Source organism: Buteo buteo, chromosome 15 (assembly GCF_964188355.1).
Source record: "Buteo buteo chromosome 15, bButBut1.hap1.1, whole genome shotgun sequence".
NCBI classification, from domain to species: domain Eukaryota; kingdom Metazoa; phylum Chordata; class Aves; order Accipitriformes; family Accipitridae; genus Buteo; species Buteo buteo.
In genome coordinates this window covers 26,913,730-26,938,520 of record NC_134185.1, presented here as the reverse complement: position 1 = coordinate 26,938,520, position 24,791 = coordinate 26,913,730, and the positions used below count along the sequence as shown (strand labels likewise).

The following is a 24,791-nucleotide window of genomic DNA, read 5'->3' as shown; positions in this document are numbered from 1 at the left end:
TTTTCATACTACAAGAATCAACTCTGGTCTAGTTACTATAGTTCTGAAGGTACATGATTACCATTATTTCTGTCAGGTACAGTAATACTTCATTCTGTCTTTCATTAATTCTTTACTAAAAAAATGCAATATAGGTAAATTTAGTCATCAACCTATTTTTATATTTGTTTCTTTTTTAAATAAATTCTGACTCAACAGCTAACTGACTGGTAGAGTTAGCAACTATTGCCAGAATTGTTGATTTGGTGAGATGGGGATACCATGCTGAAAGGTTTAATGAAATCTCATTAAGTTAAAAGGTTTTCATTTCTGAACTTGGGTTTAGGTAGCTTATTTTTTAGAATGTGTAAGTAGTCTGAAAGCTATTTCCCACCAAATTGTTCTGTGTTTTTAACAATAAGGCATCCTATTACAAAATATAAACTGTTTAATAAAAATGTGAACAGCACTCTGAAAGATTCTGGAAGTTTTCCAATTATTTCTGTCTTCTCACTAATTTTGCCTATTTATGCATTAATACATTTTGTAGCAGGTTCTTTGAACTCTGTTCTGTCAATTCTTCAATTACAAATTCAAATGTTTTATACCCAAATGAGCACAAAAGACATGTTTTAAAGAACATTATTTTTTAAAAAAGTACCTATGTATTCTGCTACTAGTTTCCCAACCTGACAGAAAAGCTTTTTTTATATGCATTTGGAATACACAACCACCAATTAGCTCAACATCTACTCAGCCTCTGTAATTCTTTCATCTTCCACAGCGGGGTCTGTGGTTTGGATGCTTAAGGAAACTGTTCTCCCACCATTCCCCTTTCATATTTAATTCCTCTTTTTATAGGTTAAATTATGCAGGATTTGTTTAAAGCACAGGAATCTTCATTATTTACTGCTGCTTTAAAATTTAGGTATGCTTTTCATTAGGTACCTAGTGCTAAAAACATACAATCAAGAAGGAAACAAAGGGATGGAGGAGTTTTCTGAGCCAATAGTGGGTCTGGAGCTGGGCAGAAAACATCCTAAGTGCTTTGCACTAATATTAGTGGAAAACAAAGTGTAGTGTTCAACGTGACATTCTTGGCACAAAAAAACTACTTAGTAAGTAAACTTGTCCAGTTATTCTGCTGATGCTTCTAGTTCAGAGAAGATTTTTCATGCTTATAAAAACAACCTTTACAGATGTTTAAAGGGGAAGAAATAACTACAATCTTTCCTTTATAATACTTCTTTTTAAAATCCTGACTTTTTTATTAATAGTTCCCTGTACTGATATTTTATTCATGTTTTTTCTCTTGTATAATGCATGTTTCCGGATCTTATGATTTCAACAGAATAAACCAGAGCACTGCTGGATAACTGAATGTATCCGTTACCCTTTAAAGAGTTATAGCTTACTTTGTGGATTTCTAATTAATGTGTTCTTCTGCATCTCCTCTGTTGTTTTAATTCTGTTCCTCCCACAAGGGAAGCTTGTTTTCCTGGATTTTGTAATCAGCGACCATACAATGCTAACGGCACCAACTTCTAATTCTCTCTAGGAGATTTCTGTATTTTTATTCTGCTTAGGTTTTTCTCCAGAAATGTCAGTGAGACCCTACTCTTGATTGATAACTACAGAGGAGTTCAGTCTGGGAGGGGAAACTCATTGGACTTTGGGAATGACATATAGACTCAGAGGCCTAACATCTTTCAGTGCACTCACTGAGTCAGATGTTTTGAATATGAGTTACGTCTGCTTATAATTGACATGAAATTATATCAATAACCACATCCTTTAAGTCAGAATTAAAATGGGAACTATGGAAGCTAAAGTTGTGGCTAATCACCATTAAAAGTGAAATTACCTGAAATTGCTCAAAGTAGAAAGGGAAAGAAAAAAAATATTTTTAAATGGAATTGTATCTTTTAGGTCTTTCCAATATTTTTATAAAATGTACTGCGTAAATTGCTCAAAGTTGTAGCAAAGTTAATCAACGTTGCTGACATATGCTAATCTGTGTTGGTTTGGCTGCACTTTGAGGTTATGCTAGCTCATATTATCCATTTTACATTTTACTATAAGCTAAGGCAATATGGAGAAAAAACAACTGTCATAACATACAAGACAACTTTGTCCCTCACACTTTACCAAATGGTACCTTTGGTTTGAAATCATGTACTTTTTGCAGGCCATAGAGACGCACCTCATTCGAAAATCAAGCGGGGGGCTGACGTACATTGCTGAGTGGAAGGGTGGACTGCTCGAACACAAGATGGGACATCTCACTTGTTTTGCTGGAGGCATGTTTGCTCTAGGAGCAGACGGAGCACCTAATGACAAGACGGGCCACCACATCGAGCTTGGTGCTGAAATTGCTAGGACTTGCCATGAATCCTATGATCGTACGAGTAAGTACCGTCTTGCAGAGTTTAGTTTCACAGTTTGACTTTGTGAAGGCAGCCATCGGTATTTTCACGTAATGCTGAATGAAGGTTGTGTGATGGTGAGAGCTCCTCGTCCTTTCTGAGCAAATGCTGCTTTGTTCTAAGAGTAACTTTAAGAATGGCTAGTCTGTTTTATAGGTAATTTCTGTGCACCTGGATCATATCTACTCACTCTAGTCATTAACATGATAGCTTTTTTTCCTTTTGCCAACTTCTGTATAGCTGAATACGAATAAGAGAGGGACCCTGTTCATTTATGCATCAATATAGCTATTAATCATGTCTTATGCACAAAAAATTATTTTAGTCTCCGTTCTGTTGCTACAATGCTGTAAACAGCAGAATTGCACAAAGAAAGTGGATTTCTGTGCAAGAAATTTCTTTGGATTCTTTCATCTTCTTATAGAAATAACCCTGGCAGCATTTCAGGTCCCAGAGTGTATTTTCCAGTTTGATATAGAAAGGTAAATATCCTTGTCTTTTAAGCAAAATTTCACATGTTGCTAGTTATATGAAGTCTTCCAGAATGCAAATGTTAGCATCACTGTTCAAACTGAACTGCTGTTTAAGGCGTTGATGAAAATCAGCTCTCTCCTACTCTGAATTATTTACAAAATATGAAAACGGGAGATGCTGCAGTATCTTTCAAAAATTATATACCTTTTGGGTAACCTGGCTTTGTGCCATATGAAAGGATAGTTGATTTGGTGGGTTACATAATTTGAAACATATTTAATGCCCTTATTTTAGCATGTGTTTTTATATTGGCTAGGCATGAAACTGGGACCAGAAGCTTTCAGATTTGATGGTGGTGTTGAGGCCATCGCTACAAGACAAAATGAAAAATACTACATCCTACGACCAGAAGTCATAGAGACTTACATGTACATGTGGCGGCTCACTCATGACCCAAAGTACAGGCAGTGGGGATGGGAAGCTGTAGAGGTAATGTTCTATTGGACTTTTTTCTTATTAAATCCTAGTATCTTGTTAAGTGAGCTATTGAATTCTATCTGGATACTGTTTAGCAGTTGGAGAGTAAGTATTTATTTTAAATCAGTAACATCAACTCAAATTTCCAGAGATTCATTTACTAAATAGATGAACTAGGATCATTTTGACAAAACCAAATACTGCTGGTATTATATATATTAGAAAAAGACCTTGTGATTTCTCCCTTCGTAAATGCTTCTTGGATCAGGGTCATATTTGGATGTGCTGCTCTAGGTATTGAGTATCGCTGCATATGAATGGAAAGCGCAAACGTGTCAAATTTGAGCCTTGGACATGGAAGTAAGTTTTATGAAGTGTATTTTCAACAGTAATTGTACGAAGGTGATTTTAATTAAGGTGATGAAGGCCAAGATGAAGTACTAGATAGTACCGAACATTTAAAAAATGGGTCACTTTCAAAAAGCATAGGTCGTCTGGACTGAACTCCATTAATGATAACAATCTCTTCTAGACTTAAATTTCTGTGTCCCACTAGCCTTTGAGCTTCAACCAGTCATGCTGAATCTAGCTATTTGTGTTTGTCTAGCGCAAGCCTTCCAAGAGGGCAGCTAGTCTATACTGCAAAAATTGGCTTGCCAAATCCATTGTTTCCCTTATTTCAATGATTAATCACTCTTGCTGCTAGAGACGAGAGCCTTTGGATTTACCATGTTTCATCCTCCAGGTATGGGTCCTTATTACACTTTCAGAGTTCACTTATTTTCTCCTCATGTTGATGTTGCCCTTGCTAAATTAATCTGCCTTTCACTCTTACTTTGGAATTTCTAAGCAGACTGGTATCTTATAGGAGATACAGGAAGCTGAAGAATATTATTTTTGCAGCTCTGTATACTTAAGAAAAATGAAAAAAAAAACAAAACAAAACAAAACAAAAAACCCCCAAAACCAACAAAACTCTGTATATTTTGTTCACAGTGAGCTCTCCTTTGCAGAGTGACTGCTTTCCAGGATTTCAAAAACATCCTCTTTGTCTGTTTGCCCAACACTTCTTGCTTCTAGGGGTGTATGATGATAACTTTCTTGGATGGGCCTACACCACTAGTTGTAGAAGGTTGCTCTATATTAAGGGAAGAAGGTGTAGGCTCGTGTCGTGCAATTTCTCATTCCTGAGAGACCCTACTAGAGAGCTATTACTGGGTTATGGCTCCATATAGCTGGCTGTGACATGATATCCGCTAGTTACCTGGCTCCCTCAACAGCAACCAAGATCTGTAATTGTATTCAGTATTCACCATGTGAGATACTGAACAGATCGCAAATGTTGTCGAGTGTTGTGAAAAAAGAGTGTTTCAAGTCTGGCAATTAGATATTCTTGAAGAATGAAATTTATGGTAAAACCTGCTTTCCATAAAAGAATAGCTGCTAGCATTAACTATACTTATACTCTCTAACTTCCCCTTGTTTGAATAGTCACAGCAATTCCATATCTGCAGTCAATGCTGTATTCAGCTAGGTAGACGGTAGTTATTTAGGACCTTTTATTTGCCTCCCTTGGGTGTTGGCTCTATTGGCCCTGAAACAATATGCTTCTGAGTTAATGATTCAAATGCAATTTTTTTTTTTTTTAAAACCCTCTAATTTAGAGTGCTGTTCCCTTACTTTCTTCTTCGCTAACACCAGCCATAGGCACACATTTTACTACTGGAATCTTCCCAGGCAGATTATAATTGGAATATTTACAATGTCTGTTTATGGAAGTCATCCCACCAGGCTTCAGCAATGCCAAGTGTTCCTTCTCCAGGAGATGTTTTTCCTGACTCATTGTTGCTGTCCACACCGATAACGTTGTTATAAACAATTGAAATGTTTTCCTTATTGTTATTCTTTACCCTCTTGGTTCAGTTTGTTAGTGTTTATTTCAGGTTTGTATACTCATTTACCTTCTTAGGGGTCCCCGTGTGTTCCTTGTTTAACATTCTTGTGGTTACTCTTGTCTGGCTCTAATGTAGTGGATTACAGCCCATGTGTGGGAGATGCAGCTGGTCCCATTCTGTACAGGCCCATCTTCCACTGTCCTAATGTGCAGTTGCGTGTCTCACAAAAACAAATCTTACAGCTTCACAGAAGTTACACAGTCAGCTGTAGGTTTCAGATCGGGGTTTGGTTTTTTTTTCCTCTTCTTTCATGATATTTATAGCCCGTACAGCTCCACCTGATACTGTATTTTTTTGTTCCAGCACATGTCATGATAGCTTACCACAACTATTTCATAAATTCTGCTCCCTCTCGCTCCTTATTCTTGCACCAGAGAGCATGTCACTCCACCCTTTTGTTCCTGGGGAAGTCCCTGACTACTGAATATGGTTGGTTTAATTATCAACACCTGTTGCACAGAGGAAGCTGAGATTGAAACAAAAAAGGGGGAACAATCAGACCATATGTTGTTGCCCAAAAAAGTTGTCCTTCAGGTGTTTCATGTCCATTTTCAACTGATGACACTGGCTATAAGAACTCATTAGGTTTGTTTCCCAGTGCCCTTGTAGTAGAAAAGGAGACTGCTCTACAAGTCATGACTTCTAAACTCTCCAAGTCTATTAATTCCTTCTAACTTTTATAGACTAAAAACATGCTCTAGCCTCTCCATTTTTTCTTTGGAAACTTGCTTTGCTGCTTTAATTTGAGTCCAAGATCATTCTGTATGTACTTCAACAGTTGGAGAAAATGCAGTTATGACCAATAGCAATATCCACTGTTACTGAGTCAGAAAGGTTTTATCAGCTTAGCTCATGAAAGTCTCCCTTTCTGCATTATAAATGTGGCACATATTTTGAATTCACAGCACTGCCTTTGTTTCTTCCCTTTATGATACTTTGAGCCTGTCAGCTGGTTTTCATTCTGCTTGATGTTTTCGATTACTCTAGCATAACTGATCTTAGCCACCCTCATTTTCTGAGAACCACTATTTTAAAATGTGTTTGATTGTTTCTTCCCACCCACCACTACCCCACTGCCAATGTGAACATCACTGTACTCTGAAACTGCGGGTATAAGCACAAAAGGCCATTGCTGCCAGTTAAAGGAGGGTGACAACCACAAGCCGCCTTCTCATACTAATGCTGCATGTGAATGTCCTGTTCCTTTAGTTAAGTGGAAAGTAGCTTTGCAGGGTAAGATGCTTCACATTTGCATCAAGTAGATACTACCAGATGGCTAACATGGTGCAAGTTAACCTCTTAGTTTGCATCATAGCAGGGTGTTCAGGTACCTGTACGGTGTCTCCCTGCAATGAACTCCTAAAGAAGGCTCTAACTACATGTTAGAGCACATAAACCGCAACTGCAATTTGCTTTCATTTTACCTCATCCTGTTTAGAATGCAGATGTTTCCTTGAATAATAGCCTTATCCTTCAAGTTCAAGTTCTCCTTCTGCTGTGCCTTGCTAAACGTAATCTTTTGTTTGACATTGAAAATCCAGACACAGATTCAGCATTTTGAATTCATTGCAGGTTGAAGTAGACGAGAGGGAAGGAGTACCAGCCAGGGGAAATTACTTGTTTAAACTTAAGTATATTTGTCACTTAGTAGAAGTGTCCAGGAAAATTAAAGAACCTAAAGACATATAAGAAAAGACAAATAGGCCTGTTATATTTTAAAGGATCTCTCCTGGAGAAAAATCCCTTTTAAATATACAATAGGCAGCTTACTCTCCAGTGAAAACTATGGAGAGCCTGACATGCAAGCTAAATATATGCAGATAGCTACAGGGACTGAAGCAAAAACAAGGACATTTAGGATATCTACTCACAGCAAAACACAGATCTTGAACAGCCTTTAGAGCAGGCGGAGGTGATGGATACCTCAGTAATTATTAGTGACTTTTGGTCCCATCTCTCTCTCTCACCAGAAAATGCTTATTCTGCCTGTTTGCTTGTTTTAGGCATATCTTCTGCCTTTTCATAGCTTTTTGTCATATGCAGTTTGAAATGCAGCATCTTTCCCTAAATAAAATCTACACATCCTGTAATCACTTCAGTGATATTTGTAATAACTTCAGAAATGGAGGCACTAGTTGTCTTCCATCTCTCCATCAGTGGTTTGATAAAGGTCCAGGAATTTCTGGCTGAAAGTTATTGCTTCAATACCTGTCTCTGCAGCAAGCACCATGTCCTGAGCGATTGTAGTAATCCACCATGCTTACTGTCATTTTCCGTGTGAGAAGTTATTTAGGGGTAAAGAGCATTTTCTGGATTTGTTTTTGAATAATGAGTTGTTTTAAATATAATCAGATTCTCTTCACTGCTTTATTACACTGCTTGATACCAGAGAATTATTATAAAACAGAATAAGAAAAATGAAGAGGCTAAGAATGCTTTTGACCTTGTTAAATAGGTCAATTATAAAGAAAAAAGATGAATGAATATTTTTAAACAAAACAGTGATAAGAGAACCGATACTCAAATAAGGTATTGGATAGAGGTATATTTAAAGTTATGGCTCATATATAGGTACCACCTTTCTAATACAAACACCTGTCTAAAATAAAGAAAAGCAGCAAAGTTTATTAAGTAGTATAACCATATATACCTTCTATACTTCCAGCACCAGGTACATGCTTTTTACACTTCTGTATATAACCTTCATCTGATCTTTTTTCTCCTTCAAAATTAGCTGATCATATGGAACATTCCTGGGGGCAGAAAAGAAACTATATTTTTAGGTGGTCTGTATGCTCCTTTTTATTGTAAAATAGGAATCAATCATCTGTTTTACACCTTTTAACTGAATACACTGTTTGGAAACTAGTTAGAGAAAAACACATTCTTGTATCTAAAACATGTTAAGTCCAGCCACATACTAGCTTTCCATCTACTCCTTTGTAACAGACAAAGCTTTTTCAGAAAGGTATCAAAAATAGTACCTACTGCAGAAAAAAAATGCGGTAGCCCAGTATCACAGGCTTCCCACTGAAAAAAATGAAATAATTGCAAAGAAAAACCAAACAGCTTACATAGAAAACGGAGAGTTGCCTTTCCTTTTCCAAAGTGACTTGCAGGAGGTAAGGAAAAGACTGGTCTTTATCATGGTGTTCAACTCTACCACAATAATTTTTAAGCGCTGAAATATGACCAAGAAAGGTATATGTGACACAATCTCTGAAGGCTGATAGACAAGCCTATGAAAGAGAGGCTATTGTTATTCCTATTAAAAAGAGGAAAAAGAAAATAAGTGAAAATCCATATATTTTTACATCCATGTATCTTTCCCTCTGAAAACTGGTTTGTGTTCACTTTTATTAATTTATCATTATGCTTCTCTTCCTAAATGTAAAATTAGATGTGTGTCTTTTTTTTAAAAAGAGTTTTCTGTTTAGAGCTTTTTCTAGTTTTTCTCTCTTTATCAAAAAATTTGTGACAATTTTTTTTGGTGAGTTTTATTGTCAAACAAAGAAAAACTGACATTTTGTTAATCCAGCTGGTTTTTCCCCTCCCTCTTCAGGCACTGGAAAAACACTGCAGAGTAGATGGTGGCTATTCCGGCATTAGAGATGTTTATAACAATCATGAAAGCCATGATGATGTGCAGCAAAGTTTCTTCCTTTCAGAGACACTCAAGTAAGTTAAAGTTGACTTTCATTAATATGAAGTACTTATCTGTAAGGATGATACATAGAACTATTTCTCATTAGTACCCTTGACATTCATGTAACAAAATCTGACTGAAATAGGAGAGCTTCTCTTAGGTGATGGGAAGCTGAATTGCCTTTTTCTTCCTTCTATATCAATAAACTAAGTTCTATGATTTCTGGAAGTTATTTTTACTTCTGATAAAGGTACTTATAGTCTTTGTTGAGAAATTAAGTCTCCTAGCTTTGATAAGATCTAATTATATATGCCAACACTAGTGAAACAAATTGAGTAGACAAAGGACTTATCAGGCTTGTATTGCATACTTTTCATTTTAAAACTACAGAAAAAGAAAAAAGTCAACTTGCATGGTAAGTTCACAGGGCCTGTTGAGAGAGAAAAACAAAAGCTTTCATTATCTATCATTGTCTCCTAAGTTTTTAATGAAATAAAGGAAGTTTTGTCTTGGTCTCTTCACTGTTGTTGTTGTGCAACTTGTTCTTGCAAAGACCAGAAAGAAGCAATCATGCCATTTCAACAGAAAGTGTAATACTGAAGTAAATGAAATACTGTAAATACATTTATATACATGGTGGCATTTTTTTTGAGATAGGCCAATTTAAAAGGTATAGTAGAGGGAGCGCACTGTCAGAATTAGACCAAGAAAAGCCTTCAGGGAAGGATGGCAATTGAGAAAAAATAAAATCTCATTTGCTAAGCAGACTTTCATCCCTAACAATAATCATGCTACAGTAGCTACCACCTTGTATCATGACAATAAATGTTGGATTTGTTTATTGGTTACTGCTGGCTTTAATAGACCCTGTCTTAGTAAATGGATGCTCAAGCTACTGGTCTAGTGCTAGTTGTCGTCTTTAACAATCCTAAGCCAGAGGTTGTCCTCAGAAGTAAGACAGGATTGGACTACAACATTTTCATTCCTACACCTTGACATATGTAGACATTCAGGAGGAAAAAAATTACTATGGTTGTATATTATCTAAACCATATGTAATAAAATTAGCAAGGATGACATGGAAGTGAAGCAAACTGATACTTAACCTTGATAGCCTAAAATTCTTTGCCCTCTATCAGGATAGAGGCATTCTTTTGCTGGTCTCCAGTTGCTATTGCCCTTGAGTCCAGTCTGACTTGAGTAGCCCCAAAGTTGTGTGCTAATCATTGTGACGCTGGGACGTACTGGTGTTTTGTGTGCAGTTACCTCTTTCCATTGATACATTCATAGGGAAATCAGGTATTTATGTTTTCCTGAAAACTACTGCAGTGTCACATTTCCTGCTTTTTTTCTTGCCAGGTACTTGTATTTGCTGTTTTCTGAAGATGATCTTCTTCCATTTGAACATTGGGTCTTCAACACAGAGGCCCATCCTCTGCCTGTTCTTCATAAAGATGATGGGAATAAAGAAGAAAACCAGAAATAGATGAAGATTAAGTTATACTTTGTTTCATTCCTTATGTTTCTTTCCAGGACTTGGGCACATGATTTAGTTTTAAATTCGTGAGTTAAGTTTTTAAATCAAGTGTTTTGCAGTCTGTTTTCTTTAATAGTAAATATTTATGAATGGACCCAAACTAATTATGATAAAACCTCAGTCCTCTAATCCAGCTGAACCACCTCTTAGAAGAGAAATGGGACATCTCTCCAGATTTTGTTAGGCTGCAGTGTCATCTTGGCCAAAAGAGGGTCTGCATGTTACTTGTTTCCTGTTATGCTTTTAATTTGACTGCAAAATTCTTTTTCTCCTCTGTGAGGAGATGTCTGCTTTAAGCTGTAATATTTTGCCATGTTGCAAAAAGCCATATTGAATTAAGTATAAAGAGCTTTTTTCTTTTTTTTTTTTTTGTTCTGTGTTAATTTTTGTGTGTCATCCAAGACAAATCTTGTGACTGTGACAGCCTCTTCTTTATGCGGGTCTATCATTACTTGGTAAAGTAGCTGATGTATTTCATTGTCAATGAAGTCTACATAGGAATATTTTCATCTCATGCAGACACAACTCTGAAACTGCAGTATATGTTGAAGTTAGTCTAAACTTAGTTTTTATGAATTTAGCACATTAGTTAGCAGACCTTAGTTTTTCAGGTTTTGATTAGAATATTGTAATAGAATAAATTGTTTGCTCCCTTTTCTAAGTGGTGTTAATCTCATGTCTTTAGTCAGGCTAATAGAGAGTAAAATAAGATAATCATTTCATATTAAGAAAGGGAGTCTTACCTTCTTTATGTGTTTAGTCCAGTAACTTTCATTTGGTTGGATGGTAAAAAGACATGAAAAATACTTTATGACATTTTCCTGGAAGCTGATAATTATACCAGAGGCAACTTGGTTTTCTGGGACTTCCCCAAACATTCAGATAGGTTCAGATTTGACAATCTACATTAATAAAGTTAGATGTCCAGATGCCTTGAAGAACTCTTGTCTCCTTAAAAGATATTCAGAGAGGAAATTATCCAGTGTACAACTCAAACTTTCTGAAAGCACTGAGTCTGTTTTCTTGAAGTGACGGAAACACAGTGTACTTAAAATTACTCCCTAGATTAGAGGGAGAGATTAGAGAGAAAGGTAACAGCTTTGCCAAAAATACTTTACTTTGTAGCATCACCAAAGGGAAAAAAAAATTAGGCACAATTAATTCCTGTTTCTACTTAAGTGTAGTAGTTTGGAGTGGTTTACATGATTATTAAGTCTACCTATGTTTTTATTTAATGACAGGATGACTTTCATGTATTTTGAGTAGGGTGTAACACCTGGCTTCCTATTCTGAGAAAGCACATTATTCACTAATTTGACTGCAGCAAAACAAATATGGTTCTGAACAGTAATCTTCTTTAAAGGTATTTATTAAGCTAGCTCACATGTCCAGCATAGCTAATCATAGCTGAGGAAGCACGTTTGTTTTAGGCATTACAGAGTACATTTTTTTTTCTGTACTGACAGAGGTCTGCAGTGTAGTTTTTCTTAGGTAGAAGCCAAGAGCAAAGATAACGGATTACATTTTTATATATAGCGGCTGGAGACTGACCCATAAACTTGACCCTCTGGCATCTGTAAAGACAGCCCTGCCTCTCTGCTTCCCCTGCAGACAGAGATGGCGGCATGTGCCACATGAGCCACCCAAGACACTTACTTACATAGGGGGCAAGGGAAGAGCATCTTCAGTGACGCTGATCCTTCCATCGCAGGACTGGCAGAGCTGTGCGTTCGTACATGGAAGTTAATAGGGGTACCCTGCTGAGCCTGGGCAACCCAGCGCTGGGAGAATGGATACAAACAGATGTGCATCTGCCTCAGATGAAGCCTGCTTACGTGGAACTGGTGCATTGAGTCAAGACTTTTTACTTTACTGCCTTTTTTAAATTATTATTATTTTCTTAAAGTATGGATTCCCTCATGTCACAGTAACACTTTTCTGAAACTGAAGGAGCAAGAATGAAGTCTTGCTCTCCTGTTGAAAAGCAGAACTCCTGCTGATTTTGATACTCCAGAATTTGTATTGTTGGAAGACTACAATATTTCATTGTATTTCTTCAGAAACAGTATTTATAAGGGAGCTTTTTTCCACACACACATCCCCACCCCAAGTAGCACAGAGAAATTATAGGTGTGGAATAAAAACAAAAGTTCTCTTCCCTCTTAAACCAAAAAGTAATAGTAATTACTTTTATCTGTTATCATTGTTAGATCATCTGCTGCCGCCTACCACATGGTTGTGCATGTGCTGCTATAGGCCTCATACCAGTTAAATAACTACAGTAGCTCAGACAAAAACAGTCTTTGAGAAATGTGTTTTGTAAGCCTCTTTTTACATTTTTTTCTTAACCACACTATACTCCCCCCAGCTGTGTCTAGTGATCTTGCCTTTACTTAACAAGCTGAAGAGAAACAGTGGAGAACCAGATAGCTCTTCTCTGCGTCTCAAAAAGCAGGCTACAAACATACAATTCTTGTATGCATTGGGTCCTATGTACTTAAATAATAAGCATCATGACTGTTTCCTTGTAATACAGACACTTAGCATGACTTTTTTTTTTTTTTAGTTTGGGAGTTACGATGATTTGAAAGAGCACAAATTTGATGTGACTGGTATTGGTATTCAGGTTGTATGTACAAACTGCACTATACTGTACTTTTTGTAAACTAATGTAAGTAGACGAGACGATTGTACAACGTGTAGATCTGCCAACTGTAAGAAAAAAGCCTTTTCATAAACTGAGAATATATTGATTTTTTCTTCCTTTTTTTAATTAACCCCAAAACACCAAAGTTAGAGCAATCATTTTGAAACAGTCAGTACTTACCACTGCTTGTTAGATTGCCAAGATAACATGTGTTTTACTTCCCGTTCACTGAACTAGCTGTGTGGAAGTGGCTAGTGATGGTCACTTTGTGTTCCCAGTCACTCATAAGAGCAAAACAAATTGCTGGGGGGGGGGGGGGGGGGAATGGACTGGTATCTTTGCATAAAACACACTGTCTATACTTTTCCCATTTCTTTTTAGCATACTAAAGCATTTAAATCTGCCTATGTTAAGTCCTAAGAGGTAGATCACTTTAAATGGCACCCACATTGTTTCATGGGAAAAAAGAAAATGTTTTGATTGTTTGTGAGATTAAGTATTGCATATGTGCTGGTTATACACAGATTTTTGCAATGCCCAATGGCTCACTGTTTCTATGGTGACTTCATCATACATATTATCCATTTCTATCATGCATTTAAATTGGTTTTGATTTGTACATAGTCCATTTAGTCTTTTCATCTTTATATAAACTGAAATTATGGAATACATAATAGATCAAGATGCTTAATTTTTAAGAACTTATATTTGTAAAAATTTCTCTATTGTGAATAAAGTCTTTTAATATATCTGTTCAACTTGTTACAAATTTTTCCCAAGTGTGTTGCAGAAGTAACTACAGGAATCTGCTGCATAGTCTGGTTTGGCTGCTATACTCATGAATTTTTGTCAGCAGATTGGTTTGATGCAGATTAGTACTGTGTGTACTTGTTAAGATATTATTGTTAATTAATGTTAGTCAGCATATAGAATTGCTACCACAGAAATAAATTCCTAGAAATTTTTGTCAATAAAGTTCATCCTACCAAATGTATTTTGGTAGAAAGTGAGCTTACTAATGAAAAGCAGGAAGCTGGGAAGTCAGAGGTGGCAGGCAGTAAGCACAGTGAAGGTCAGTCACTCCAATTCATGTTCTGCACAATACAAGCAGGCTTCAGCTAAATGCCATTTAGGAGCAAACACCAGAGCAGAGATGACAAGGCTGTCACAGTGCCCAGCATTACATGATCATGTAATGAAACACTATCATTAGTCCATGCTCCAGAGGAGAGAGGAACAGTTGTCATAGGAACCGTAACTACATTTTGTGTCAGAAGGACGTGTCAGTAAGATCTCCAATCTAAATACCAAAATAATAGCTACACCTCATGGATAACCTTGTTTTCTCTGTTTAGCAGAAAGCCTCATCCAAAGATGAGAGTGAAATAAACTGCCGTGATTTTACAGAACAGTCTCAGTAGCATCAATTTCTGTCAAAGGAACTTCCTCATTAGACCTGCTTAAGTCATTTCAGAGGGTAGCTCTTAGGTCTGGGGGTCTCCTTCTTCCAGCATAGTTGCAGGTGTGCAGCTACACAGTGCAATCCTTGGGGTAGTCAGCAGGCAGTCCCCTCCTGTAGCCAGCTCCAGGACCACACAAAGTGCTACTCAACAAGTTAAACATGAACTAATGCAAACCTTAGTGCAGCACGTTATTCACAAGAGATGTAAATACAAGCCTGGCTTAGAATTTCAACCAATTTGGTCTCCTAATTGGATGCTTGGTGTGGTTTGTTTTCTGCAGAGGAAAAAGGAACTAGGACTGAGTTGACAATTAGTCAAGACAAACAGGATTTGCCCCACCATCTGCATTGCCCTATGGCCTTGCTCTATCACAAGAGGAACTTGGCACTCGTATGACAGCATCTGCTATGGAAACAGCCCTTCATCTGATCCACCTTAATCTTGGGATTAGTCTGTCCTGGTTGATCTCAAATGCAGGAGGAAAGATCATGCATAAAAAAAGCAGTCTGCCAAACCCAGGAAATGGTCACTGGGACTTGGAGCTCCTGTCTGAATATTGCAAGAAGAGATAAAACACAGGGGTTTTTTCCTCTCTCCTGGTTTTATGCATTCATACATGCACAAAGTGGTGGATGGAGCAAGCCACGCAGCTGCAGAATCCAGTTAGAGGCCCACAGGCTGTTAGCATTCAACAGTACCTTAAAAGCCTGCGGTTTGACCCTAATTTCTCAGGTATCTGCTCCTCTATCTGCACCAGCTCTCACTCACCCAATAATAAAAAAATCACCATAATCAACCTTCCCTTTGGAAGCCCCTTTAAAACCTTCACATGCTCTCCAAACTTCTGTGCACTTTGTGGGTCAATTGTGGAAGGTTGCCTTTCACCATTCCCATGACACTTTACAGGACATTGAAGACCCCTCTCAATATTGATACTTTATCCCTTCACTTCAGTTGTGCATTGCTTTCACACCATCAATCATAGTAGCACAGAGCAACTATTAGTCTTGAGCACCTCGAGTTAAAAAAAAAAAATAAATTGTCAGTGTGACTTTATTATACTGTCACATTCTGGCCATTGATTCATCTGCCAAGGAGCATCACCCTGGGACAAGGGGACTTGCTGGTACTACAGAAGCTCAGAGAGGTGTCATGGTTGGCAACATGCATGACAGAAGAGCCCAAAGTTATTTCAGCTATGGGGGACAGTTGATACTCTAGTGCTGCAAATAGTGATCCTACAGCAATGCTAGGTTACCTGATTTTAAAAAAGTTCATCAGCGCATCTACAAGGAGCACACAGGCAATGGCAGACCCCGTCCCAGCTACTCCCAGGCCCATGGCAAGAGCTGTCAGCCCATCAAAGGTCCATCTCCACACAGCCAGAGGAGCTCAGGGGCACACAGGCAGGTGGGAACCCACGTGAGGAACCCTGAGGAAAAGCCATCCTGCCCAGGCCCCCTCACAGAGCTGTCCCAGGAGAGCCTCAGCCCTGGTGCTCAGGTGTCCACACATCAGGATGAGTCAAAAGGAGCAACAACTCTCCAGAGCACCTTTCGGACTGTGGGGGGAGCATTGCCAAGGAGTATGCAGGGGAAGAACATTTTGGAATTACACAAGACTTACAGGATGTTTAGGGGAGGCATCAAAGGTGGGGAAAGCAAGGGATATAGGTGGTTTGGAGAGAAACAAGCATGGGAAAAATAGAGAAATGAGGGGTAAGAAGGGCCAGCCATGTGCAGGTAGCTTGCTGGTTGGTACTCTTCACTGGCCTCACCCTGCTCCTGATCAGCAGCGTGTCTTACCTTCTTCTTAAATTCCATTTCTAACTGTTTTCCTGGGTGAGGGACTTTTTTGCATGTGTACAAAGGTCAAACCTGTTCTTGCGTCTGTGCCAATCTGTGTGGCTGGCCATATACATATATACGTTCTGTATAGTTCGGTCTGTGTGTGCACGTGGCTACTGGGATACACATGAAGCCCTGCTACTGGCTGGACCTGGGGCACGGAGCTGTGGCAGCCTCACCGCTCACTCACAAGCTGCCACATTCAGCTGCTCCAACACAACGTGGCCCAGCAGCCAAGGATAAGGACAAGGCTTTGGGAGTACCTGCGCAGTGGGCAGCTGCGTCACTGGTTGACCTCGGCTGGTTTGAAATTTGTTTACTAAAATACACAAAGTTTTTTCACCCTTCTTGCACTGCTGTAAGATCTCACAGTTGTGATCCTGCTGCTCTTACCCAGCATTTCAGATGTTATAACTCATCTTTATCTCTAGCAGGAGCCAACTACTAATCTCCACCTGCTAAATACTTGCTATTTGATAACCAGCACATTCCCTCCCAAACAGCTTTCTATTTTTAGGCTTGTTCCTTGAAGTACCTCAGTTGGTATGAAACACTTCTGTGCTTTCGTCCTACTTTTCTCAACCCAGTGCTTTGTGTTTGCTGCTGGGGGTAGCTCTGCTTCCCTCAGCTCAGAGTACCTCAGGTCCCCCCAGCCCCTCTCAGAGGCGGAAACTGTTCTCACAGAGGTGTTCTCAGAGCTCACTCCTCTGCTGCTACTTGAAGGTTACAAGTCACTGCTGCTTGCTCCTAGCATGTTAAATCCCTCAACTTCAAAAAACTCAGAATGAGAGGAGGCTCATAACCTTGCTGCTTTCACATTTGCTATGTCCAATTGCATATTCAACTCCACGGGAAAAATTGTTGCTATGTACTGTGAAGAGCTGTATCTGTAAGCTTTGTCCTGTTCCCTCAATTTGCAATTTACAATATGGCAATGCTCCATTTCAAAAGTACAGTGCAAAGAATTGTATAGCAGAGGGGACAAAGTAAGGGATGAGCAAAACTATACCAAAAGCTGTACTTACAAGAGGTTTTATTATAGTTTGATTATCTTTTGGCTACAGCTAAATGTGCAGCCGCAGTTGCTTTCTATTCCATTTGCTGCTTTGTTTGATGTAATTCCCAGCTCTTCTTCTACATGTTTCAAATGCTCTTCTTCAAATTTGCATTTAGCTTTCCAGTGCGCCATAAGTGCTCCATGTTTAAAAACCAACAAAAACCCAACAAAAAAAGCCCACAGCAAAACTTTGTTACTTTAAATATTGAGCTACAATTCCATGGTACATAAGTAAGTAGAAACAGAACTTATTCTAAAAATATACTTTTCACATGCAGTTCAAATCATTACAGTTTATACGACACCTTCTAATCTGCAACTGCACAACAGTTTCAGGGTTTGTCTGAGATAGCTCTGGGTGGTGTCTTCAAGGACAACAAGGGCAGCAGCAAATTAATACCACTACACTCCATAGCCATTCTGGGCAGGAACTGACAAACACCAGATTGCAGGAGAAACCTAGGGAAAGCAAAACACGATGGCCCAAAATACCACCAAAAGAGTCTAATGTCCAGACACGTTCGCTATGCTGTTTGCTGGAAGGGCAGAGCAAGAAGAGACTCAAATGATCAGCTCAAGCATCACAGAGCTCCTTCTGTGCGATTCAGGAACCAGAAAACTGGTCCCTGATGTTTTCCCTGCATAAGCAGGGGTTTGCCAACAGTCTCCTTCGCTGCCTGTCCACGTGTAACCAGCGTCCCTCAGTCCAGCTGCCCACCCTTGTGCCACTACAGCACAGCGGTGGCTGGGTGCTGCAGACCAGCACCTCTGGGCATGCTGCAACTGAGCTGCTGGTGGTGCTCCAAAAGCCTCCGCACTCAGCCCCTCGCTTCTAAGCCAGCTGAACGCAGACTGTAACGACTCCGATTTTTAAGGCAGAATCACACAACAGATTGAGGGTTTGACCAGTTCTGAGCCTTCCCCAATGAATATAAGGCTGTGGCACCTTCTAGTCAATGAGTGACTTCTACTCTAGAGTGAACTGAAACCTACTGAGACAAATAACACAAGTCATAAGGAAAAAATCTCCATTCCCTGCTGCTACATGAAAAACTGAAGGCAGAGCTAATTAGGGGAATAGATTTTCTAGTTGTGAAAAGCCACAGTTCTTTGCAAATGCACCAGTTTCAATGGACCTTTTGGTTACGAGAACTTTTTCTAACCATCCCTGTCACCTGCTGACCAGAACTGCCATCCAGACAGCCAGAGGCTCAGGTATTCAGGCAGTGAAAGATGCAGTTCAAGCATCTGGTCCAAGCTGTAAAGAGCTCCAAACCCCATCCTATGGAGTCACCGAGCTCTCTTCCCCTCCACAGACACCTCCTCAGTCCCACTGATTTATCAGAACAGGACCCAGCAATGGGAGCAAGGCCTTCGGAAGCGCTCAGCTGCAACAGAGCCAGGTATCGCTCACAGCATCTCAGCCAAGAAACGCTACAGAGCCGAGTGCTGCCAGCACCGTACGGGAAGCAAAGTTACCGTAACAGCTTGACTCCTCCTGGAGTCCAGTCATTTCTCCGGACACGCTACAGCCCAAAAAAGATTGCTGCTTTATTTTGTTTCAGTATTTTAACATTAAGCAGCAAATTGCCAAGTAGCAGCTTCAAGCATGCTTTTTCCACTGCTAGTCATGGTGTAAAGCCAGCTCTCATCACCGCGATCCCCGTGTTTGGGAGCGACCACGCAGGCTAGAAGCGAGCATGAACAAATCAAAACTTGCCTAAGAGCAAACAACGTCTGCCTCACTAGCAGTTCACTGCACCAAAGACTTATGATAAAATGCTGACTGAGCATTAATCAACCACCACCCATGGAAGCTAGAGACAGACTGCTCCCCTCTCCACAGGGCCAAACTCCCTTTGTCACATCTCAGAGCACAGAAAAGCACAAGAGCGAAATTCCTAAAAGCAGGAGCGGTGATTTCTCACGGCATAGCACGGGCGCTGCTCAGGCAGCCCAGGAAACTAATTTTGGTGACTTAGCTCCAATGCAACCCATGCCAGCAAAAGAAAGAAAAGCAAAGGAGAAGGAGACTCAGCAGGCTGAGAGAGCAGGAGCTTAAAAGAAAGATGCTAGAAAAACCTGAGAGTCTCTAAAGAAAAAGAAACTTGCTATTTCCTCCTTTTCTCATGAAGCACCTTTCTACTGCAAGTGTCATTGCAAGAATACAGATAGACAGAAAACTAATTAAAACACACCTTCACAGTCCAATGGGACAGAGACAGAAAAAGGGAGTTTATCACCTTATTGATCACCTCTCTCCTGACACCCACAGATGCAAACAAGGGGGAGAAGATAAGCCAGGACCTACATAACAAGCAATTACCTGGCAGGCCTCCCCAGGGTCTCCCAGCAAGACTGGTGCAGAGCAATGCATGAGTGCCTCAATTTCTGCAAGGGCCCTCAGCTGCTACCATAACCATTTCCACCCTGAGAGCTCTAGAGAAAATAAGTTTACAAGTGAAGCCAGTTGGTTTTGCAGCCACATCTAAAGCCCTGAAAAACTACATTAAGTTACAGGAAATTGAGGCTATAGAGAAAAATAATTCTGTTTTTCAATTTGCTGGTTTTGTCTCCTGCTTATCTCTGACCAAATAACCAATGAAGTATTCTTTGATTTTTTTTTCTTAGATCTGAAATTGAATACATTTGTCCAGTAAAATGCTATTGTCCACATCTTTCTTTACTCCAAAACCTGAACATTTCTCAATAAAAAAGAAAAAGTGAGAGTACATGTAAACTCTATTAGTGTTTCATACTAAGATATATTTACAGATATAAGCAATCCTTATAACTATCCACTTCTGCAGTAGGATTTGATAGACTGTAACATAGATCTCAGTATCTAATTCTCATTTCTTTCTGTTCCAAGGCAAAAAGGAGGAAAAAACAGCCTCAAACTGCAGTGTATGAACATTTCCCAAATAGAGAATTAATTAGCTGCTCACCGTCACAAGTTGTTTGGGGCACTGAATCTTCTATCTTTATACCCACACTATGACCAACATGGGCTAACTGGGGAAAATTTCTTGCATCAATGAGAATTTTTCTTTCTAAAAAGAACTTATACAGCAAGAAAACCAGGTCTATTTAAGTTGATGGAAAAACTCCCATTTATTTTAGTGAAGTCAATTTTTCACTCTGAGAAAACAATTTCATAGAATTTTATGTGGAGATTTATGGAGCAGATACAGCCTAAGGAACGCTCGAGGAAAAGGCAGCATAGGTGCTATGTTTCTTCTTTTCCTTCTCTTCTTTTTTAATATCCTATGGATGATCCAGTTTTCAAATATGGTTATTTCGGACAATAAACACTATGTCTGTATTTATTCTCACTGAGCAAACTATCCATTTGCTTATCATTCAGAGCTATGTTGTACCTAGTAAAAACAAATCACTGTCTTCGATTCAGCTGATGTTTGGCTTCTTAATTAAGGCACACATGTCTTAACATGAATAGCTTCAATGAAGTCTGAAGCTTTCTTTTCTCTAGCATTCTCAAATATTTTAATATATCACATCTCAGGGTCTTTTTCTCTCCCTCTCCCAACACTGGCTGCCAACATACATAAAGCCAAATCTCCACCTTTCATAACTTGCATACAAAATCCTGCAGCCTCTTTCCATTTCTCAGCAAAAAATTTAACAGCCAGACACAGCAGTGAGTTCCCATTTTGTGGGACTCCATTAATTTTATAAAATATGCTGCAGAACACTTACAAGCATGCCATAAATATTATATATTAAAATAAAAGTATACTTGTCAAGTAAGAGACCATTTTGAGATGCATTATTAATAACAACCATTTATACTCCATAATGGCATAAAGGTAGAACAAGTTATACAGACACATTCTCTTCCTGAAAATTTCGACAATAGAAGATAAGATAAATGTAAGTCACTGGGCAATTATTCAAACGAGAAAAGGACATAGGGAGATCAGTGATGAAAAGAATAAGACAAACCAAGTTGCTGAATGCACTGGGTTGAAAGGAAGGTGGTGAAGAGACAACAAAACTTTTACAAGCAGAAGCCACTAAACCAGGCAAGGGGAACTGTGATAACAGTGAGATACTTCAGAACAGAGGAAGAAGAGTCAGAGAAAAGGGTGTCTCCCACGCACACCCAAACTGGGCACTTAAAAAAACCCATCATCTTCAGACAGGCCAAGAATTGAATTTTGGTGAAAATGGCACTGCTGTCTAAGTGTCACCTCCTCCTTTTCAGGGCTGAGGCATGCAGAGTAGACAGGCTAAGCAGGGCAGCTAGAGCACACATGCCCTGCATCTACAGGGGCACTGACTTTGGAAGCCTGTAAGAGTCAATCATTGAAAACATGACCTGCTGACTTCAGCCAGAAAAAAAAAAAAAAATTCATTACCCTGGCACAACCCTGCATTGCAGACTGGCCTCCTGTCCTCTCACAACTCCAAAATTCCCCTCCCTCATCCTGGTGCGTCTATGGGCTCTGTGCTTCTCCATGCCACAAACCCATGCTCATAGCACAAAAGGACCCAGCTGCCAGGAAAAGTTGAAAATATTCATAGCTTTCCTTCCCTGGCTTATTAAAAGTGCAGTATGCATTACATGCACTTTTTGTCTTACTCTGTCTTAAAACAGCAAAAGAAACAAACAAAACCTAGGAGTTAATAATTTTTTCCCCTGTCATAGAGATGGCAGTCATGGTTGTTGGTTGCTCACCAACACAAACGTCACACCTAGCAGTTTTTACTGATCGCCCCAGATCTCTGCTTAGTCTTGTACACTTCACAGCCTGCTTGAACCCCTCACTGGATTTGCCCTTTTGCCAGGAGATACATATCTATAGACTTTCTTTGAGTAAATCTCCTAGAGAGATGCACACAGACCTTTTAAAGGTTAGGAGAGATGGAGATTTCCCTGAGCTCGTACTGCTCTTTCCTGCCTACCCGGACCTTGAGCATTTGTACAGCTTCCTAAATTTGAATAGGCTTTTTAAATTCCAGTGGTAAATCACAGCCCAGGCTGCAAAGCACGAGGATTAGTACTCAGGCTAGAGCAATCACTGTAGACTTCAGCAAGTCCCAGGCCAAAGCTGTTTGTAGTGTTTAGTGAAGAGCCCCAAACTCTTGTAAACAAGATTATTCACAGATTTGCAGCATGATGAGCTGATTAAAAGCACAGAAGCAGTGTGCATGGTAGTACGGCCACAGCAGCGTCTTCAGAGTAATTTAGGGGAACGTTTTAAAGAGGCACAAGTCATCTTACTGTCTCCAGTTACCAGCAGTAATGGGTAAATAATTCATTAAGAAGGGGCAGTCTGCACATCATCACCACTCAGAGGAACCAGAAAGCCCACAAAAATGAAAACAGAAACATGATCAGTATATTAATTACTGATAATGTAAGGTTTAGCAACTCCATTTTATACTATAATATCCCAGCTTCAAAAAGATGGATAGCAAAGACTTCTTATGGACCAAAATGCCAGTAGAAATAAGCCAGTCTCATTGTTTAGCTTTCTTAAGAGCCAAAAAAATGCTGAAAGCAACCTGGTTAGCAGAAAATAGACTTTGTTGGATTTTTAATCCATTCACGCCAGTAAACAAACATTATCCACACTGTGGAACCAATGCATTTTTGATAGTCCTACAGATTTTTATAAAGCACACTGATGAACCTTTGAAAACCAGAGGCCATGTCAGAGCCAACCCAGCTTGTCCCCAAACCTCCTCTTCTCTCTCTGCCCCACCTTCAAAAATAAAACCATACACCACAAGGAAACCTGTTCTCCTTCTCCATGGGGGAACAAATTGCTCCAAAACTAATTTATGCAAAATCTTAAGCTCTTTTCATGCTTTTTTTTTTTTTTTTTTTTCCCTTTTAACGTCCACCTTGTCCTTGCCAGATCTCTCTCTCATTTCAGGCCTCCTCTAGACCTTGAGAGGCAGCCACCGTTCAGCCCACACAACAGAGCAGCCCTGACCATTCTTCAGCTTGGGGTCTTTCACGAAATGTTCACTCGTAACAAGAGGAATTTTTTTTCTTGCATAGTTTTACTCAGACACCTTTTGCTTTATGTTTTTCATAGGGAAGTCCTGGGAAAGAACTTCCAGGCACACTTCATTTGTGCCTTCAGTCCAGCTTATTTGTCCAAGGAGGTAGGTACCTTAGAAGATCATATACTTCATCCGAGTCTCATAATGCCTAGTCCCAGACACCCTAATCTTTTTATCTTACTATTATATATCTTTAAAACCAAAGGATATTTGCTTTTCTTTCAGGATTACATTCTACTCTCTCTGTCCCCAGGAAAGATGTGAAGGCTGAAATATACTTATGGAACAAATATATCAGCCACAGGGGAAGAAAAGAGAGGAGGAAAAACTCCTATTCAAACATGGCAATAGAGCAGCATCACACTGGAGTCTTATTTTCTGGTGCTTCACGTGGGGAGAACAAAACCCTCTACAAACTAGTCAAGAATTAGATCTTTATTGACAGAAGGAAGCATGTATACCAGGCACACAAAATGCCTCACCCAAGGTTACAGAGCCAGGCAGTCAAACCCCCTCTGCACAGCTGCCAATTCTCAGCTCCACTCTGCTTTCCAGCCGCTAAACAATATTCTTCCTCCCACCCACATGTAAGACATGAGCCAATTTTACTTTTATGAGACTAAATTACCTCTATTCATCTCCTGTCACAGTAAATGAGTTACTAGTGAACTCTCTCATTTCTCAAAATTTTATTCACAAAGTCTCATCTTTATAATTCCATTTACCTGCACGTGAGGAAATACATGCTGTTTATACAAGCACGAATAAATCAGGTATGATTTCCTTCACATTAAGTTGCTGTTTCTTTTACTGCAGGGGAAGAGATAAGCATAAGTAGTAAAAGAAAAAAAAAAAACCACACACTTAAAAAAAATTAGAAGTACAGAGACTATGGCTCATGTGCCTTAAAAGGGAAAAAGTATTCCCAGTTTCAGAAGGCACACTCAAAGAGACATCACCATGAAGTAACAACCACAGCACACACCTCTCAACATGTGGGACCTGACTCAGGATGCCTCTGGCATCCTCTCTTTGCATTCCTATGAGGGAAGGAGGAAAAACCATACACCATATAGATTGCTCCACAAGCAGTTGCGTGCAGTCAGGAGTCTGCAACGCAAGAGTGCAAGAATAACATTAAATAAATTACAAGGTGCAAAAGTATACCCAGAGGGATACCAGGAGATACTTGTCTTCATCTTTCACTACGCACTATGAGACATGGCAGCACGTAAATGATCACG

At 39.4% G+C, this 24,791-nt stretch overlaps 1 protein-coding gene across 2 annotated transcripts in view; it reads left to right on the top strand.

The window, feature by feature from the left end:
* MAN1A1 (mannosidase alpha class 1A member 1) overlaps positions 1–13,890 on the top strand; it is a 149,893-nt gene extending 136,003 nt beyond the window's left edge. For both annotated transcript variants that reach the window (XM_075046846.1, XM_075046847.1), the window contains exons 9-12: positions 2,168–2,387; positions 3,196–3,368; positions 8,874–8,989; positions 10,317–13,890. In XM_075046846.1, coding sequence (XP_074902947.1) covers positions 2,168–2,387; positions 3,196–3,368; positions 8,874–8,989; positions 10,317–10,443 — 636 coding nt within the window. In that variant the 3' untranslated portion in view covers positions 10,444–13,890. The remainder of the gene's footprint in view (positions 1–2,167; positions 2,388–3,195; positions 3,369–8,873; positions 8,990–10,316) is intronic.
* Positions 13,891–24,791: the final 10,901 nt, after the last annotated feature.